Here is a 21785-nt window from a genome sequence, read left to right as displayed (position 1 = left end):
ACAGATAGCTGATAGTGTTAATCACAAATATTCAAATTGCTAATTTTTATCGCAAATATATACTTAGAATATAGTGATATTATTATATATTCATAATTTCGAATATTCAAGATTTTTTTATTGCAAATTTTCGTAATGCGAATTTTCATAATGCAAATTTTTATCACAAACTTTTCAATTGCCGAGTAAAAACATGATTCCTCCCTGCTTCTTGCTTGTGGGCCTGAGGAGGTGGTGATGGTGAGTACAATAAAGGAATTCAAAAGGGGCCTGGATGTATTTCTGGAGCGTAATAATATTACAGGCTATAGCTACTAGAGAGATATCGTTGATCCAGGGATTTATTCTGATTGCCTGATTGGAGTCGGGAAGGAATTTTTATTCCCCTAAAGTGAGGAAAATTGGCTTCTACCTCACAGGGGTTTTTTGCCTTCCTCTGGATCAACTTGCAGGATGACAGGCCGAACTGGATGGACAAATGTCTTTTTTCGGCCTTATGTACTACATATGTACTATGTAATATAGAGCAATTTAGCTAATATAGTGCTATAATCTTCTTTGTTTAATAGTTGTAATTTTTTTCTCATCTGAAGTTCAAATTACAACTATAAAAAAAAAGATTATAGCACAATATTAGCTAAATTGCTCTACATTAGTTTTTTCGAATATTCGCTGTATTGCTATATATTCTTGTTTTAGAATATTACAAATATTCAAAAAAACAAATATATTCGATATAGTGCTATGACTCATGGCTGACATAAAAACAAAATTTAAAGGTCTATCATCAGGATAGGTCATCAGTATCTGATCGGTAGGGGTCCAAACGCCGGTAACTCAGCCAATCAGCTGTTTGAAATAGCCTGCAGCATTCACCGGAGGGCCGCTGCCTCCTCACAGCTTACAAACTACAGCACTGTACGTTGTATGGGTGCTGTGTTTTATATTTCAGCACAGGCCCATTTCCTGCCCTTAGACCATGTGACAGATAAATGTGATGTCACTGGCCTAGAAAGAAGCTGTGGTGCTGCCTCTTAAAATAATTGATTGGCAGGAGTGCTGGGAGTCTGACCTACACTGATCCTGAGGATCTATCATCATTATCAAACTCCCAGAAAACCCCTTTAATATGAATTACTGCACTAACGCATCACAGTGCACAAGAATGCTGCCCTCCAATGTCCAAAAAATCTCATCATACAGTACCCAAACGTTTATCGTCTGTTAGTATCTGTAATTAATTCCTAAAGGCGTTTTTAAGGGGATATTGGATCACAAAAAATATGTTTCAATATGTTTCAGGATTGCAACAACCCATAGGAATCAATTTTAAACTTTGTGTAAGATTCATGCTCTGCCTTCCGCTACAAGACTGGTACTATGCGGTGCTTCTTGCATGTAACATAGTAACATAGTAACATAGTAACATAGTACATAAGGCCGAAAAAAGACAAAAGACATTTGTCGAAAAAAGACATTTGTCCATCCAGTTCGGCCTGGATGTTCCATCTGTTGATCACAGCCCAAAAGGTTGTATAGGATGATTTATTTTTATTTTTATGTTAGACTATTGTAGGTTTTGTCAGAGATTTTTAATTATCAGACAACCCCTTTAACTAATGACCTTTGGCTGCTTGCAAGACTATCCTTAGCACACAAATTGTCTCAAGTGACAAAGCTGTTCAGCACATTGGCACTGTGTTGATAGTACAGAAAAAGCAGCTTGGCAGGAATCAAATCATGATGTTCTTTATCTCCGTCTGCACTATAAGGTCTCCTACACATATTTCATTTTTTATTTCAGTTTTTAAATACCGTAAGTAAAACATGAGTTTTAAACATTTTACAGAATATTATTTCACAAGCATATTTGGTGACTTTTTTTTATTTTGTACGGTTTTTACTATTTTCTCAGCTTTTTTTCATGTATCAAGGAGGCTCTAGAGGCCCTAGAGCAGGGATGGCCAACCTGAGGCTCTCCAGCTGTTGCAAAACTACAACTCCCATCATGCCCGGACAGTCTACAGCTATCAGCCTACAGCAGGGCCTGGTGGGAGTTGCAGTTTTACAACAGCTGGAGGGCCGCGGGTTGACCATGCCTGCCCTAGAGAGTGTATGACCCAAAATTATCCACCTCTATGCTTACAGTTCCTTACAGCCACCAATGTGCATACATCTTTGCATATGCTTGCGCTAATAAGTCCACTATGATGAGTACTGTTGAGAAAAAATATATACTAAAATATTTTGGACAAAGAAAGAAATGTGTCCCTCTTTACCTTTACTCTTGGCCTCAGAGGCGAACAAGAAAACCGCATTTGAAAAAAAGGAAAAAAAAGAACTCTTTCCCAGTTTTTATTTTTTACAAAACTTGGAGCACTCATCTCAGGATATTTCAAGCCAAGAGGAAAGGTGAGGAAGGATACATCTTCTGTATGTCCAAACATGTAACCACTTTTTTGGGCATTTTCCCTGGTATTGAGAATGGTTGACATAAACATCTAGAGACATATTATAATTAGAGATTAGCTAAGTATTTAAAAATTTGATTCAGTTACTTTGCCGAATCTTACAAAAAATTTTGCTTTGTGATGAATTACTTTGTCACGAAGCGCATTTCTTTCCCCGTCATTGCACCCCTCAGATGCCGTGTTCATAGCTGATTGTGGCATCTGACAGTAATAACAGAGTGAATTAAAAAAAAAAATTTTTTAAATCATACTCACCTCATCCATTTGCTCGCAACGGGCTTGATTGAAGCGTGGTGACGTCATATGACACCGCCCATGGAATTTTGTGCAAGATCTTCAATCAAGATGGCTGCGGCCGGACAGTTGCAGGCAAATTTTTTACCACCATGCAGGGAAAATTGATTCGCTAACACGAAGCATGAGGAAATTCGGCTTTGCAGCTAATTTACGCTCAACACTAATTATAATTTAAATCTAGACTAAAACATTAAAAACAGCTCACAATCAAAAACAACATTTTGCAACCTTATCATCCCTTTTTGCACACACATCAATATATACTCAAGAAAAATAATTTGTTTATCCCTAAATTTCTAAACTTTGCATTAGTAAATAATACAAAAAAACTATTTTCTTTGATTTTCAGCACTCAATAACATATTATTTACCTTGTATTATGCCAGAAGCCTATTTATTCTGGTATACTGTCTTATCATTCTCTTAAAGAGAACCTGCCACCAGCAAAATGCAGTCTTAGGCCTCATGCACACGACCGTTGTGTGCATCCGTGGCCGTTGTGCCGTTTTCCGTTTTTTTTCACGGACCCATTGACCTGTCCTATTTTTTTCACGGCCAACGGTTGACGGACCCATTCAAGTCAATGGGTCCGTGAAAAATCACGGATGCACACAAGATTGTCATCCGTGTCCGTGATCCGTGTCCGTGATCCGTGTCCGTTTTTTCCTATCATTTCAATTGCAAACTTGACTTAGATTTATTTTTAATTTTTCATGTCCGTGGATCCTCCAAAAAACAAGGAAGACCCACGGACGAAAAAACGGTCACGGATGACGGACCTACGGACCCCGTTTTTGCGGACCGTGAAAATAAACTGTCGTGTGCATGAGGCCTAATCCGCAAGCGAGGTGTTATAGAGCAGTAAGAGCTGAGCAGATCAATACAGTATATTGTTTTTTGGGAAAATATTCAGTATAAGGTTTCATGCACACGACCGTTGTTGTGTTCCGTTCTGTTCCGTGATCTGTTTCCATTTTTGTTTCTGTGTGTCTTCCTTTATTTTTGGAGGACCACCAGACATAAAGGAAGGTAAAAAAAAGTCTAAAACTGGTTTGCCATGCAAATGATAGGAATAAAACGGACGCGGACGACAATCTTGTGTGCCTCCGCGTTTTTTAGCGGTCCCATTGACTTGAATGGGTCTGCAAACCGTTTTCCGCGGACAAGAATAGGACAGGTTATATTTTTTGGACGGACTGGAACCGCGGATCATGGACGCGGATGGCAAACGGTGCACTATCCGCATTTTCAACGCCTCCATAGAAATGAATGGGTCCGCATCTGAAACGCTCAAATCGGCGGAACGGATGCAGAAACAAACAACGGTCATGTGCATGAGTCCTAACTTGTCATTTATTTATTTAACCCTATGCTCAATCTGATCAGTGATTAACACATGGATTTTCACAGACCCTGGTCCTTACCATTCAGCGGAGGAGGCGCGAAGGGCACGGCGTCATAGCAACCAATGATGCCGTGCACTTGTCCACTCGGCAGGACGGGTTTTCACGAACCGTGGTTTGTAAAAATCCACGTATGTGTGAATGCAGCCTAATGGCTCATGCACACGACCGTTGTTTTGCAGTCCGTTTTTCACTGATCCGTTGTTCCGTATATGAGTTTTTTTTTCTTTGATTTAAGTACTCTTCCGTTATTGCACAAAATATATCAGTATGGTTTCCATATTTGATCCGTTTTTTGCGGATCGTATACAGAAACAGTAACTTATTAATCACCAAACACATGAGCAATATGGGCTGGGCATAGAATTTCTACAGTATGTATCCGCAAAACACTAATGAAATACGGATGACATACGGATGTATTCCGTGTGTGTTCCGTAATTTTTGCGGACCCATTGACTTGAATGGGGCCTCGGACAGTGATTTGCGGACAATAATAGGACATGCACTACTTTTTTACGGAATGGCCATGCAGACAAACGGAAATGGAATGCACATGGGCTAACTTCTGTATTTTCTACAGCCCTATTGAAGTGAATGGTTCCAAATACGGCACGGAAGCGGAAAGAAAATATGTTCGTGTGCATGAGTCCTAAAATATATTATCTGACAAGTTTCTCTCCAATCTGGAGTGGACCAATGGTTGGTGTGTATAACAAAAGATGTGTGTGTAATCAGTCATCTGACCAATGATTGGTTAGAAAATCTGTCAGACAATCTGTTGGTGTAATACAGGCCAAAGTATACAGCTGTAAATCAGTAAATAGCATAGCCCACATGACTCCTAAGAATAGAGAGAGCGGAGGTTTAAATGAATTGTTCCCTTTAATCAGGCTTCAAGAAATGTAAAATCCTGCTACAAAAAAGCTTTGCAATCAAATTTTACCTAATGCTAACACATTAAACATATCAAAAACTAAAAGCAACAAATACAATCAAAACTGTGAAAATATACCATTATAAAGTAGAATTTCTTAAACCTTATTCTGTTAATGTCTTGGATACTAGATGTAATATTTATGTAAAATGTAAAATAATTGTTTTACCTGTATTCCATTTATGTCCACATGTGGCCCAGGGCAGCTCAGCAGAAAAGCAATTAAATAAATAGAAAATCGCCCAGGCTAATATAATGATGTAATAGATATTTAAATGTGCTTCAATCACCTGGGTTGCATAACCGATACCTGGAAAGAAAATACAAGGTAATGGTTTAAGAAAAAGACGCACACCATAGAACACATGCATTAAACATTTTCTTTCAAGTTTTTTTCACACATTTTTTTGCCTTTTACTTATTTTGCCAGAAAAATATATTAAACATTTTTTAGCAGTCTAGAGGGTTTTGCAGCATTTTTTTTTTCTCGGAACACTTTAGGGCTGGTGTCACAATACTGACAAAATTGCATCATTTTTGCAAAAATGCTGCATTTTTAGTTTTGTATTGCGGCTTTAGCAGTGAATAAGTCGCACGACAGATAGGGCACAACTACACTGCAACATTTGCAACATTTTGTCGCACTAATGTCACGTGACAATTTTTATAACCATAGTCTATGGCTGTGACGGCTAACCTCCGGCACTCCAGCTGTAGTAAAACTACGACTTCCAACATGCACACTTGCTTGGCTGTTCTCAGAACTCCATAGAAATGAATAGAGCATGCTGGGAGTCGTAGTTTCACCACAGCTGGAGTGCCGGAGGTTAGCCATCACTGGTCTATGGTGTCGCACTGCAACATGCTGCGACGCGACAGTCGCAGAAAAATCCATTTTGAATAGATCTTTTGCGACTGTCGCGTCGCAGTCACAGCATGTCGCAGTGCGACACCATAGACTATCATTATAAAATTTGTCACGCCACATTGGTGCGACAAAATGTTGCGCGACAAATGTCACCATGTAGACCTAGCCTAAATCGTACCATGCACTGGGCTTAGCATTTTTCTGGCATTTTCCCATAGACTTCATGACATCATAGACTAGGAAAACTAATAGCCTGAAAAAATAAAAAAGCCACAAAAACATTGTGACATGTACAGGAAAAAACATACACATTACATTTTTTCAGGCATTTTTCAAGTTGTATAGTATGAAAAGACAGCTATTTTTGGCTGTTTTCCTTTCATCATTACGGAATAGGATTCTGGTTGGCTGGGTGACTGATGAGTGGCAATTATCCAACAAAAGCTGTTTGTGGATGGATATTTGGCTTGGCTATTTTCCCTCAAATTTCCCCTCAAATTCCAACATTTCTTAAAAAATTGAACATTGACTCATAGGGAGTTATTTCCAGAGAAAGTGGCACTAGCAAGACGATTCTCTTTCTCTGGGAGATACATCTTTGCATATTATTTTTCCATGAAGCATTGCCACTAAGGCTAGGTCTACACGACAATTGCGGACAAGAATAGGATATGTTCTATTTTTTTCGGGAACAGAAATGCGGACCCGGAAGTGCTGGTCTGCATTTCCGGAGCCGGGCCGCACATAGAAATGGATGGGTCCGCAATTGCGTTCCGCAAAATGCAGAACGAAATTGCGGACGAGTAAATGGGGCCTCACTTTTATGCTTTGAAGGTCTTTTTGTGACCACATTGATTGTAACATCTGTCATATTCTGCAGATGACACGCTCCTTAGCAGGCAGTGCTGCCGGCATTCAGTTGTCAAGACAACTAGGATTTCCTAGTTCAGAAAGCATTAGCCAATCAGAGGTGCATTGATGTCATCAGTCATGTGACGCTGGATGGGTCTCATGACCAGGAAGTGCTGCTTATTTAAACAGGCAGCCTGCTGGCCACAGGTTGCCCGTGATTGGTTTCATCCTTTGAATTGCCACACTAGCATTTTGTTCTTTACCCTGGTTTGCACCCTGACTCTGACTTGTGTTTGACCCCTTGGATTTGAAGTGATCTCCTGGTTTTGACCTCTATCTATCTTTGTTTTGTGTTTCTAGTTCTGATTCTGATTTGGTTTTGACTCTCCTGGTATTGACTTTGGTTTGGTACCTTTTCTGGTTCTATCTTTGTCCACTGTGCCATTCTGTTACCAGTCATCCATTATTTTGTTTCCCTGTGTTCCCTCCATGATTTGGGCTCAGCACTTATAGAGGAAGGAACTGCCATCCAGTTGCAGGCCGCTGGTTAGGGCATATTTTGCAAGTAGGTAGAGGCACAGCTAGGCAGGAGTACAGGACTCACTGTTCCCTACCGTGACACTATCATTATAGAGGCAGAAGCACTGATTCTCTTAAAGGGGTTATCCCATCAAAAGTGTTACTATGCAATGAATGGGGAATTTCATATAAAGTAGTATTGAACTACACATGCAATAAATAATATTGTTAGGTAGGTTTTTTGCTGTTTTTTCTCCTGGTAGCATCCCCTGCTGTTTCTGCTTCTGGTCAACATTTTCCTGCATTCAGTGGAGGACTAACATGCTAAGCAGCTTCCCTGTTGTCTTCACCTTCCCTCAGGTCTAGTATTGTGATCTCATTGTGAGGCAGGTGAAGTGACCCAGACACCTTTCATTCATTTATTCCTACTTCTAAATTCATAGAAGTATGTAGCTATACAGTATCTCTCTTTAGACTGTGGAGAAGGAAATTGTGGGGGCATTACATACTCAACGTGTGAATTATGGCATTCATTTCTTCGACCCCCATAAAATTGTATAACATTATTTGTAGGTGCCTAAATGTGTAAATGACCAGTCACTTGTCTACAGTATTATACTGTAATATGCTAAAATTGTGTAAAGGAAAACTAAATTTGTACAGGTTTTCAGTTACTAAATGTATAAAAGGATTTTTCATTGATAGCTAGCAGAAATCTTGAAAATGTTTAGGCATCATTTGCAATATGTGCAATGTATGTAGAAGTTACTGTCCTGGTAAAATATTGAAAGGAAAGTCATACTGTACCTTCAAACAATGGACAAACTTTTCTCCAGCATGTTATCCCCCCTTCACTGGTAAACTGCCCGAGCGCAGTCTCTAAGAAGAACACCGGTATACCACAGAATATAAAGAATATCACATAAGGAATGAGGAATGCTCCTGAAATACAAGAGTCGATATGAGAATTAAACATAAAAATATTATTAAATATAGATTTATAAACAAATTAAAAAGCATTTCAAATCTTTGAAGGATTTATCACGCCCTGGACTTCAGAATATAGGCTTTTAAAAGTCACAAATGGTTTTATCCCAACTTCTTGGACTTATTTGTTTCAAAAATTTGCAACGTTTTTACAAAAGTTACTCCAGTTTTGAAAATGCGCAAAACGCTGTGCATGTACGGCAGAGGATGCATTGTAAGAATGCATTCAGCCGTACATGCACGCCGGGCTGGTCGGGTGGGCACCGGAGCGGTGCGCGCCCGATCACTGCAGGGGTCCGGCAGTCCCTGATAGCCGTGCCCCTGCTGTATCCGCCGACTGTTTACAGCGATGCCGGTGCATTAACCCCTTTTATGCCGCGGTCCGCGCTGACAGCGACATAGAAGTTGTTTCCGGCAGGTGAAGCAGCGCATCGAGTCCCCGCGCTGCTGTGGCGGGGACTCGATGTGTCAGAAGGCAGCCTGATGCCATGCAGAGGCTGCTCAATGCCTTGCACGGCATCGGGACCTGCCTTCTTTGGGTCTCCTAGGCAACCTGTCAGTGTCATACACTAACAGGCAATTCAATACAATACAGATGTATTGCAATGCATTGCAGAGGGAATCAGACCCCCAGAGTGGAACAGAAAGAAAGTTTATTTTTTTTAAGTAAAGAAAGTGTTGTGAATTAAAAAACAAACGTCCCTTTCCCCTGATTTTATAATAAACAATTGAAACAAAATAAAGAAAAAACCCACACTCCTGCAAAAAATAAGCCCCTACATAGGACAATCGCCCAAAAAATAAAGAAAACTATGGCTCTGACTATGGAGACACTAAAACATTAGGTATTTCTGCGTCCATAACAACCTGCTCTATAAAAATACCACATGACCTAACCCCTCAGGTGAACACAGTAAAAAATAAATAAAAAAGGTGTATAAAAAAGCCAATTTTTGTCACCTTACATCACAAAAAGTGTAATTGCAAGCGATCAAAAAGTCATATGCACCCCAAAATTGTACCAATCAAACCGTCCTCTCATTTCGCAAAAATGATACCCTACCTAAGAGAATTGCCCAAAAAATTTAATACTATGGCTCTCAGACTATGGTGACACTAAAACATGATTTTTATTATTGTTTCAAAAATGATATTAGTGTATAAACCTTGTATAAATAAAAAAAAAGTATACATATTAGGTATCACCATGTCCGTAACAACCTTTTCTATAAAAATATCACATGATTTAACTCCTCAGATGAACACCATAAAAAAATTAAAATAAAAACAGTGTCAAAAAAGCCATTTTGTCACCTTACATAAAAAAAAGTGTGATAGCAAGCGATCAAAAAGTCATATGCCCCCTAAAATTGAACCAAACTGTAATATCATACTAAAAAAATGAGCCCCTACAAAAAAACTATGGCTTTCAGAATATTGAGACACTAAAAAAATCATTTTTTTCAAAAATGCTTTATTATGTAAAACTGAAACAAACCCCAAAAAGTTGTCATATTTGGTATTGTCGCGTCCATTACAACCTGATCTATAAAAATAGCTCATGATCTAACCTGTCATATGAACGTTGTAAATAATAAAACATAAAAACAGTGCCAAAACAGCAATTTTTTTGTTACCCTATGTTCATCTGTACCCTAAAATAGTACCAATAAAACTTCCACCTTATCCCGTAATTTCCAAAATGAGGTCACTTTTTTGTAGTTTATACACTAGGGCATCAGGGGGTCTTCAAATGTGACATGCCAAGTTAAAATTATCCTAGTGAAATCTGCCCTTCAAAAACCATATGACGTTCCTTTCCTTCTGCGCCCTGCCGTGTGCCCGTACAGCAGTTTACGACCACATATGGGGTGTGTTTGTAAACTACAGAATCAGGGCAATAAATATTGAGTTTAGTTTGGCTGTTAATCCTTGCTTTGTTAGCGGAAAAAAATTATTAAAATAGAAAATCTGCCAAAAAAAGAAAAAGCAAAGGTGAAACGCGCGTAGGGGTTGGTCGCCTCCTAACACCCCTGCTACTTACTATCCTGTGTCATGTAAGTGTTACATCTTGTGTTTTAATCATAGCTCCTGTGTTCCTTGCTGCTTATTTAAGATGAAATTTCATCTCCATTTTCAATTAATTCTTGTGAACACCTAAAGGCTTAACAAAGTTTGTAAAATCAGTTTTGAATAACTTAAGGGGTGCAGTTTCTAAAATTAGGTCACTTTTTTGGAGTTTCTACTCTAGAGGTGCATCAGAGTGGATTCAAATGGGACATGGTGTCAAAAAACAGTCCATCAAAATCTGCCTTCCAAAAACCGTATGGCATTCCTTTTCTTCTGCGCCCTGCCATGTGGCCGTACAGAAGTTTACGACCACATATGGGGTGTTTTTGTAAACTACAGAATCAGAGCAATAAATATTGAGTTTTGTGTGTCTGTTAACCTTTGCTTTATTAGCGAAAAAATAAAGATTAAAATAGAAAATCTGCCAAAAAAGTGAAATTCTGAAATTTCTTCACCATTTTCCAATTAATTCTTATGGAACACCTAAAGGGTGAACAACATTTGTAAAATCAGTTTTTAATACCTTGAGGGGTGTAGTTTCTAAAATGGGGTAATTTTTGGGTGGTTTCTATTATGTAAGCCTCACAAAGTGACTTCCGACCTAAAATGGTTCTTAAAAAGTGGGTTTTTAAAATTTTCTGAAAAATTTCAAGATTTTCTAAACCTATTAGCCTTCTAATGTCCCCAAAAAATAAACTGGCATTCACAAAATGATCCAAACATGAAGTAGACATATGGGAAATGTAAAATAATAACTATTATATGAGGTATCACTGTCTGTTTTAAAAGCAGAGAAATAGAAATTTGGAAAGTTGCAAATATTTCCAAATTTTTGTTAAATTTGCAATTTTTATAAATAAAATGAAATATTTTTATTCAAATTTACCACTGTCATGAAGTACAATATGTGACGAGAAAACAAATCTCAGAATGGCTTGGATAAGAAAAAGCATTTTAAAGTTATCACCACATAAAGTGACACATGTCAGATTTGCAAAAATCTATCTGGTCCTTAAGGTGAAAAATGGCTTGGTCCTCAAGGGGTTAAGGAGTTTCCCTCTAGATTTATTGTTCTAACTTTTTGAAAAAGATTAAATAAAAGTTGCAAACCCACTCCAATAGGTGGTGGCATAAAAAACTGAAGTAGCAATTTTAGACAAAATTGTTAGGTTTAAAATTAGCAAACCATGTTCAACATTTGATACATTTTGCACAAAGTATGACAATGATGAACAAAATGCGATTTGGGTTTGATTCAGCCAAATCAGTCAACGCATTCAATTCCAGTTGCCAATCGATTCTACCTGAATCACAAGTGCTCCAATTAGCCTCAAAATTTGTGACACTCTAAGATCTCCCAGGACTCATATTTTTTATCTCTTGTCTCTCACTTAAAAAAGATACTAATTTCTCTATCCAAAATTTACCCAAATAAAATCACCAAAAATTTAAATTCGGATCTACGTAACATTTTTAGAGAATTCAGATTGAATCCAATTAATTTAGAATCAATTGGCTTTTCTCTACTGATTATATATTTCCAGTATGTCTCTTTTTATTGCACTATTGACATAATTAGTTAAACATTTTAAAAAGGTTGCATAGCATAAAGTTAACAGGGTTGTCTGAGTTTTCTTTTTGTTGTAAAAGGCAGGGAAGCAAGTAATCCCTTAAAAACACATCTATTTTCAGAATTAGCATTTTCTTTTTTCCGTTTTGGCTTTCCATAGTTACATAGTTAATACAGTTGAAAAAATACATATTTCTATCAAGTTCAACCAAGGGATAGGTGGGGACAAGAATCCCAGAAGGAAATGAGACTCAGATTTCTACATGTTTTCATAAGCATTAATGTTGTTTACTTTTAAGAATTTATCTAAACCCTTTTTAAAACTGTTCACTGTTCCTACTGTGACCACGTCCTGAGGAAGTTTATTTCACGGATTCACAGTTCTTACTGTAAAGAAGTTTTGACGTTTCTGGAGACTGAACTTTTTCTTCTCCAGTCGGAGGAAGTGCACCCTTGTCTTTTGAGGGCATTTTACATGGAACAGTTTTTCACTGTATCTTTTGTATGGCCCATTTATATATTTGTATAGGTTAATCATGTTCCCCTTAGACGTCTCTTCTCAAGACAAAAAAATTTAATTCTTTTAATCTTTCTTCATAACTAAGACCCTCCAGGCCCCTTATCGCTCTTCTCTGTACTATTTCCAGCTGTATTGCATCCTTTCTATGGACTGGTGCCCAGTAGTGTTGAGCACGAATATTCGAAAAGTGAATTTTTATTTCGAATATCGGCACTTCGAGAATTTGCAAATATTTTGAATATAGTGCTATATATTCGTTATATCGAATATTCGTCAGTTTTTCCATCTAAACACATGATTCCTCCTTGCTTCTTGCTTGTGGGCCAATGAGTCATTGGCCCACAAGCAACTTAAGCAGGGAGGAATCATGACTTCAGATGGAAAAAAATTATGAATATTCAAAAAAACTAATATATAGCACTATATTCATGTCATGATTAAGGACTGAAATATGAAGGTCCGAAACGCGTAGACTGTACGCTTGCCTATGAGAATTGGAAAGTTTTTACCGCATTAATAAAAGTGTCTCCTGTTGTTTAAGAGCCTGATTCTTCTCATCATTTTTATTGAGGGCTATATATTCGTATTTTAGAATATTCGTCTTTTTTTCATCTGAAGTGAACGGTGTTCACTGTTAAGTTCAGATGGAAAAAAATTACGACTATTCTAAAATATGAATATATAGCACTATATTCAATATAGTGCTATATATTAGTTTTTTTAGAATATTCATCACTTTTTTTTCCATCGGAAAGCATGAATCATGACTTCAGATGAAAATAAATTATGAATTTTCTAAAAACAAAAATATAGCACTATATTCTATGGTGCTATATATTCCTTTTTAACACAAACCTGTTTTGATTGCGTAATATTCACATATTATGCGACCATTACCTTGCCAATTTTCGAGTAAAAAAAAAAAGTAGAATATAACGAATATTCGAGTTTGCGAATATTCGATGAATATTCAGCAAAATATTAGCAAAATATCATGAATTCTAATATGACCCCTGCCGCTCATCACTAGTACCCAGAACTGAACTGCATATTCCAGATGAGGCCGCACCAACAATTTGTAAAGTGGTAATATTACATCCCTGTTCAGCGAGTCCATGCCTAGTTTATGGCATAACAATATCCTGGTGGCCTTAGAAGCAGCTGACTGACATTGTATGCTGTTATTCAATCTATGATCTACAAGGACACCCAAATCCTTCTCTACAAGTGACTCCCCCAGTGTTACATCCCCTAGGACATATGAAGCACAGAGATTATTTATTACTACCAAGATGCATAACTTTACATTTATCCACATTGAACCTCATTTATCAAGTTGAGGCCCAATCACACAGAGTGTTCAAGCCAGCCGGTAGTTTATGGACATCTTCACCAGACTGTACAGTACTACATAGCTTAGTGTTATCTGCAAAAATAAAGCCATATGAAAGCTTGTTTTTTGGGGGGGACAAGTAATACCTTCTAATGCTATTTAACATGGAAAACGATTAGAGAAGTTCGCCGAATTTATCGGGAAAAATTTGGTTCGATACGAATATATTTGCGGCAAATTACGTTAAAAAATGGATATTTCCTGGCTGCCGAGAGCCTTTATAGTGGTGTAGAACACTAAGCCTTTCAGTAACACGCATAGGGAGTCTGCTTTGGTAGTGAAATAATACTGTGAGTCCGTATGACATGCAGATGACAGGCGTCGCTCTTAGAATCACTGCACACTTCACTTATTTGGGCAGTCACAGGGCCAAAACTGACCAAATAACTCAAGTAGGAACTCAGCCTTACTGGTCGATGTTAGCGCCAAGAAGAAGCGCACTCATTTTACACCGTCGCCAGTTGATTCCACATATATGTCTACAGAACCTGTTCTATTAAACGCGTATACAAGTAGAGCCCCCCGGACAGAGTGGAGAGGGTGTCAGCATTAAGTTTGTGTTGATGTCACTGATTAATTTGCCCTTCCTCTGATCCATCAGAGCAATAACCCACAAAAAATAAATCCTGTCTGTGGAGCATATGCCTTCACTCGGTCAGCATTTGCTCAATAATCCATCAGCTAATGCCCAAAAAAAAAAACAGGATTGGAGCTAAAACCGAGATGACACATGAATGGAATATTTGCATGTCTTCTGTGTTTTATACTCCTGCTTTTGGCTATTAAATCATAAGCCAATTCTGATGGGACCATACAGGCCTTACAGCTGCTACACAGACAGGATCCGTTGTGCATCTCATTTTTTCTACCTTCTGACAAATCAGAAGAAAGGCCAAATAAATGATGATGTCAGCCACGCCGAAAGGCAAAATAGTGACCCAGTCATGAAGTGGGGAGGGTGGGAACAGCATGAGAAGTCCACAGAGTGGCCTATGACATAGTGGTGAGGTGGCGGCAGCAGCATGAGGAGGCCACAGGGTAGCACGACAACGAGAGATTGTGGAGGTGGCAGCAGCATGAGGAGGCCACAGAATGGCACGAAGACAAAGTGTGGAAGTGTCAGCAGTATGAGGAGGCCAGAGTAGCACGGCGACGAGAGATTGTGGAGGTGTCAGCAGCATGAGGAGGCCACAAATAACTGCAATAACTGCAACAGTGAAGTGCGTATATATTTTTCTTTCTGTACTGAAATAGGCCACTAAACATTTTTTTTTTACTAAAATAGGCCACGAAACGCTTTTACCACAAATAACTGCACCAGTGAAGTGCATATATTTTTTTTCTTTCTGTATGAAATAGGCCACTAAATGCTTTCAACACATATAACTGCAGAAGTGAACTGAGAATATATTTTAATTTTTGTACTGAAATAGGCCAATAAACGTTTTTTACTACAGATAACTGCACCAGTGAAGTGTGTATATATTTTTATAACTGCACCAGTGAAGTGCGTAAATATTTTTCTTTCTGTACTGAAATAGGCTACTAAACATTTTCAACACATATAACTGCAGAAGTGAACTAAGAATATATATTTTTTTTGTACTGAAATAGGCCACTAAACGTTTTTACCACAAATAACTGCACCAGTGAAGTGCGTATGTATTTTTCTTTCTGTACTGAAAAAGGCCACTAAATGCTTTCAACACATATAACGGCAGAAGTGAACTGAGAATATATATTTTTTTTGTACTGAAATAGGCCACTAAACGTTTTTGTCACAAATAACTGCACCAGTGAAGTGCATATATTTTTTTATTCTATACTGAAATAGGCAACTAAACGCTTTTACCACAAATAACTGCACCAGTGAAGTCCGTATACAATTTTCTTTTTGCACTAAAATACACCACTAAACGCTTTCACCGCAAGTAACTGCAACAGTGAACTGCGTATATATTTTTCTTTTAGTACTGAAATATGTCGCTAAACACTTTCACCGCAAATAACTGCAACAGTTAACTGTGTATATATTTTTCTTTTAGTACTGAAATACGTCACTAAACTCATTCACCGCAAGTAACTGCAACAGTGAACTGCATATATATTTTTCTTTTAGTACTGAAATACGTCGCTAAACACTTTCACCGAAAATAACTGCAACAGTGAGCATGAGGAGACCACAGAGCGGCAGGGTGACATAATGTGGAGATGGCAATAGCAGCAGCAGCATCAGGAGGATACCACAAAGTTACAAGGTGACATAGTGTGGAGATCACAGCAGCAGCAGGAGGACACCGCAGAGTGTCAAGGTGACATAGTGTGGAGATGGCAGCAGCGTGAGGATACCACAGAGTGGCAAGTTGACATAGTGTGGATATGGCAACAGCAATAGGAGACCACAGAGTGTCAAGGTGACATAGTTTTGAAATGGCAGCAGCATGAGGACACCACAGAGTGGCAAGGTGATATAGTGTGGAGATGGCAAAAGCAGGAGGAGATGACAGAGTGGCAAAGTGACATAATGTGGAGTTGGCAGAAGTTCGATACCACAGACTGGCAAGGTGACATATTTTAGAGGTGGCGGCAGCATCCAAAGGCCACAGAGTGGCAAGGTGATATAGTGTGGATATGGCAGCATCAGGAGGAGACCATAGAGTGGCAAGGTAACATAGTGTGGATATGGCAGCAGCAGAAGGAGACCAAAAAGTGGCAAGGTGACATAGTGTGGAGATGGCAGCAGCATGAGGACACCATAGAGTGGCAAGGTGAAATAGTGTGGGGATGGCAGCAGCATGAGGACACCATAGAGTGGCAAGGTGAAATAGTGTGGGGATGGCAGCAGCAGGAAGAGACCACAGAGTGGCAAGGTTACAAAGTGTGGAGATGGCAGCAGCATTAGGACACCACAGAGTGGCAAGGATTACATAGTGTGAATATGGCAGCATCAGGAGGACACAACAGAGTGGTAAGGTGACATATTTTAGAGATGGCAGCAGCAAGAGGAGACCACAGAGTTGCAAGGTAACTTAATGTGGAGATGGCAGCAGCAGGATACCACAGAATGGCAAGGTGATATAGTTTAGAGGTGGAGGCAGCATCCAGAGACCACAGAGTGGCAAGGTGACATAGTGTGGATATGGAAGCATTAGAAGGAGACCACAGAGTGGCAAGGTGACCTAGTGCGGATATGGCAGCAGCAGGCGGAGACCACAGAGTGACAAGGGGACACAGTGTAGAGATGGCAGCAGCATGAGGACACCACAGAGTGACAAGGTGGCATAGTGTGGAGATGGCAGCAGCATGAGGACACCACAGAGTGGCAAGTTGACATAGTGTGGATATGGCAGCAGCAGGAGGAGACCACAGAGTGGCAAGATGACATAATGTGGAGTTGGCAGAAGCTGGATACCACAGACTGGCAAGGTGACATCTTTTAGAGGTGGCGGCAGCATCCGGAGGCCACAGAGTGGCAAGGTGATATAGTCTGGATATGGCAGCATCAGGAGGAGACCATAGAGTGGCAAGGTAACATAGTGTGGATATGGCAGCAGCAGGAGGATACCAAAGAGTGGCAAGGTGAAATAGTGTGGAGATGGCAACAGCAGCAGGATACCACAGAGTGTCAAGGTGACATAGTTTGGATATTGGGGCAGCATGCGGAGACCACAGAGTGGCAAGGTTACAAAGTGTGGAGATGGCAGCAGATTGAGGACACCACAGAGTGGCAAGGTGACATAGCGTGGAGATGGCATCAGTATCAGGACACAACCGAGTGGCAAGGTGACATAGTGTTGATATGGCAGCATCAGGAGGAGACCACAGAGTGGCAAGGTGACATAATGTGGAGATGACAGTAGCAGCAGCAGCACAGGAGGACACCACAGAGTGGCAAGATAACAGTCTGGAGATGGCAGCAGCAGCTGCATTAGGAGACCACAAAGTGACCCGGTAACAGAGTAGGGCAGTGGGTGGCAATAACAGTACCTGATGAAGGTGGGTGAAATAAGGAGCACTTGGCATCAGATATGTGGCATCAGGTGGGTTGCAGCATCAAAGTAGTAGCTGAGGCAGGTAATAAGAAGAAACAGGTCTCTTATATCAAAATGTTGGTCTGGCACCATGGATGATCTAGTCTCATGAGGAATTGGTGGTTGGAAATCATAGCTAATCCACCCCTGATTCATCTTGACAAAGGTCAGTCACTCCACATTTTGGGTAGACAGGCGAGTTCTCCTTGGGGTAGTTGCCCCCACCGCACTAAACACCCGCTCTGATGCCACACTACTGGGCAGGCAGGACAGCTTTTCCATGGCAAACTCTGCTAGTTGCAGCCACAAATTCAGTTTGGCTACCCAGTAGTCCAGCGGATCTTCAATGTTGTTTGCAGGGTGCTGTCCAAGTATGCCACCACCTGCTGGTTAAGGTCCTGCTTCAGGTCTACCTGCTGCTGCTGTGGTGAGTAGTTTCTTCAGTATACGGGTGAAGAAAGCTACTTATCAGAGACTTCAGACTCAGGCTGCTGCTGATGGAGCTGGTACTGCTCCTGCCATCCCACCCCTCCCCAGCAGCCATGGCAGTGGAACGTGAGCGCAGAGGGCCCCCCCAGGTCAGACCTGCGAGAGGATCAACAATGGCGCAGATAGGCAGCGGCCAACCGACTACATAGGATGTCTTTGTTGTAGTTCAGTTTGTCCTCCCTCTCGGTGGGTGTAAAAAAGGCCCCAATTCTGGACCAGTAGCGAGGGTCCAACAAGGTGGAGAGACAGAAGTCATCCCTCTGCCTAATGGTGACAATTCGGCTGTCACTACGCAAGCAAGTAAACATGCATCGTGCCATTTGTGCAAGTGACTCAGAGGGACTCCCTGCCTCCATCTCCACTGCATACTTCAATGGTGTGTCCGAGTCCTCTGTCCATCTTCCTCATCGTTCTGTAGCTCCTCTGACTGCTCCTGCTCCTCCTGTCTTGTCAGCTGAGTAGAAAAACCATCTATTTTGCTACACATTGCCTGTGCTCCAATGTGCTCCTCCCCCTTCTTCTCCTCTTCCAGTTCAGCCCCCACAGTGCTCGTGCTCCCTTGAACAACCACGGCGCATGGCTCAGCCTTCCTTGATGCAGCACTGACATCATGTTCTTCCTGTTGTCGGTCAGCATGGTTCCGATTTTGAGTTGTCGCGGAGAAAGCCAGGAGTTGATTTCTTGATGTATCACACGGAGCAGTTCCTCCCCTGTGTGACTCAGTTCGCCAAGGCAAACCAGGTGCAGAACAGCGGGATACTGCCAAACCCTACATATGTGATATGCTGGAGGGACACTGTGACTTGTCCCTGCAGTGGAGGCTGAGGACATGGTGGAGGATGAGAAGGCAGAGGCAGATATTGTCGCAGTACCAAAGGCGTGACAACGTGGAGGCGAAAGCGGCGTGACCTGTCCAAGTTGCTGGGGTGGCTGTGCAGGAACCACATTCACCCAGTAGGCCGTAAAGGACATGTATTGTCCTGACCGCAGTCACAGCTCCACATGTCTGCGCTGCCGTGCACTTTGGCAGACAGGTGCTCTGAAAGGTGCAGAGTCCACCACTTGGAAAGGGAGGGACTGAAGCACCAGCAACTTGGACAGGAGCACGTTCAGCTTCTGCGCCGTTGAATGCGTGCACGCATACTGTTGTCTCTTGGAAATCACTTTGGTGATCGATTGCTGACGGATTGACTGACGAGGAGTAGGAGCAGGAGCATCTGGACCAGCAGAGGAAGGGATTGACAGACAGATCCCTTCGGCTGTGGTGGTGGAGCCTTGACTGGCTGAAATTGGGTGCGTGCCACTGGGTGATGTAGCGGTAGCTGCGGCAGGCTGGACCACCACATCAGAGCCACGGTTTTCCCAGGCCACTTTATGGTGACGCTGGATATGTTGATGCAGGGCCTTGGTTCCAACATTGGCACCCTGGCCGCGCTTCACCTTCTGCCCACATATTCTACATATGGCCATGTTGACCTCCTCCGGCGGCTTCGCCCAAAAACTGCCACACCGCCGAGTAACTGATTTTCCCCATAAAACTACTCATTGGCTGACTGCTTCCGCCACTGCTTCTGTGAACCCGTCCACCACTCCTTTTCGGGCAGGTAGGCTGCTGCAAAGCGTGTCGTCTACCTCGTGCCCGTTTGGCTCCCGACCTCCCACTGCTGCCACCCTGCTGACTCCCGGCCCCGCTAGCGACTTGCTGGCTCAGCCGCTGCCTGACGGGCAAGCTGCCACCCTCTTCTCCTGATGATGACGAAGCCCCTTCTTCACCCGGCTCCCAAGTGCAATCGGCTTCATCATCATCGAGTAGTGTCTGTACATCACTGATGTCCTCCTCAATGGCCTCTGGGGCAGGAGCCTGACCACTCGCAACACAAGCTCCCGTGCCACTCTCCTCAACACTACTTGCCCGCCTAGCAAACAAAGCGGCGGAAGTCTTTTCCACATCTTGGCTGGGCAGTAGCTGCTGATTGTCCTCTAGTAGCTCATCCTCACTGAAAAGTGAAGCTTAGCTTACTGCATGTAGTACTTCTTGCGGTGATGGAACAGAAAAGGACAGAGGTAGGTTGAAGACAGGGCCATGCCAACTAAGGGTTGTGTCTGACGAACCCACCGACTGTTGGCTGGGGGGTCTGATGTCACTTGCGATGACGTGGATGACCGAGTTAACCAATCAATAAATCAATAACCGCAGGGTTGCTGCTCAAGGCACGGCCGCTAGATGACACCGGAAGCTCAGGCCTCTCGCTGCGACTACTGCTGCCATACCCCTTACTCTGCTGCGACCTCTGCTTGCGCCAGAAACATTCAGGCCTCTGCCACTCCTCTGTGCATGGCCTGGCACTTCTCTGCCTGAAATACTTGTAGTTGAACTTAACCAATGAAACGGAAATTAAAATACTCATAAAAGCGACTAATATATTTTTTCTTTATGTACAGAAATAGGCCACTAAACACTTTCACCACAATTAACTGTGGAAATGCACTGAGAATATAGTTTTCCTGTTGTGTGCTTTGACCGGAAAAAAAGATAAAGATTGAAGTGCATATATATATTTATTGAAATACTGAAATACGCCCCTATACGCTTTCAACAGAAATCACTGCAGCAGTGCACTGAGAATATATATTTCTTGTTGGACTGAATTAGGCCACTTTACACTTTGACCAGAAAAAAGTTAAAGATTGAAGTGCGTATATATATGAGAGAGAGAGAGAGAGAGAGAGAGAGAGAGACTTGAATACTGTGCTGTGCTTTTTAAAATTACATTCCAAATCGCATATAAATATTCCAGATAGTTAGTGATAGATAGTAATAGGGAATTGGGGGATTGTGTAGCTGAATAGCTGATAGGGTCCAGTGCAGGGTGTAGTGTAGATTATAGAGATAGTTAGCTGAAATATTTAATCCATATAGTTAGTGTTAGATAGTATAGGTTATAGTGTGTGTCAGGAAAATGAATGTGCAATGTGTAAATATGCCCCTATACCTTTTCACCAGAAATAACTTCAACAGTGCAGTGCATATATATTTTTATTTTCTTTACTGAAATACACCACTATACGCTTTTAACGGAAATAACTGCAACAGTGCAGTGACAATAAATTTTTCTTTTTTTTATTGAAATATGCCCCTATACGCTTTCACCAGAAATAACTGCAGAAGTGAACTGAGAATAGATATTTCTTGTTAGACTGAAATAGGTCACTATACGCTTTAACCAGAAAAAAAATTTAAGAGTGAAGTGATTATATACTGTATATTTCTTGAAGTACTGAAATACGGCACTATACGATTTAACCAGAAATAACTGCAGAAGTGACCTGAGAATATCTATTTTTGTTGGACTGAATTAGGCCACTATACGCTTTGAC

At 41.0% G+C, this 21785-nt stretch overlaps 1 protein-coding gene across 1 annotated transcript in view; it reads right to left on the bottom strand.

Annotated features, from left to right (window-relative positions):
• SLC6A11 (solute carrier family 6 member 11) overlaps nt 1-21785 on the bottom strand; it is a 244648-nt gene that overhangs the window by 165480 nt on the left and 57383 nt on the right. The window contains exons 2-3 of the mRNA XM_044301059.1: nt 8155-8289; nt 5278-5418 (exon numbers count right to left, since the gene is read on the bottom strand). Coding sequence (XP_044156994.1) covers nt 5278-5418; nt 8155-8289 — 276 coding nt within the window. The remainder of the gene's footprint in view (nt 1-5277; nt 5419-8154; nt 8290-21785) is intronic.

Source organism: Bufo gargarizans, chromosome 7 (assembly GCF_014858855.1).
Source record: "Bufo gargarizans isolate SCDJY-AF-19 chromosome 7, ASM1485885v1, whole genome shotgun sequence".
Lineage (NCBI taxonomy): Eukaryota > Metazoa > Chordata > Amphibia > Anura > Bufonidae > Bufo > Bufo gargarizans.
This window is presented reverse-complemented; position numbering and strand designations above follow the sequence as displayed.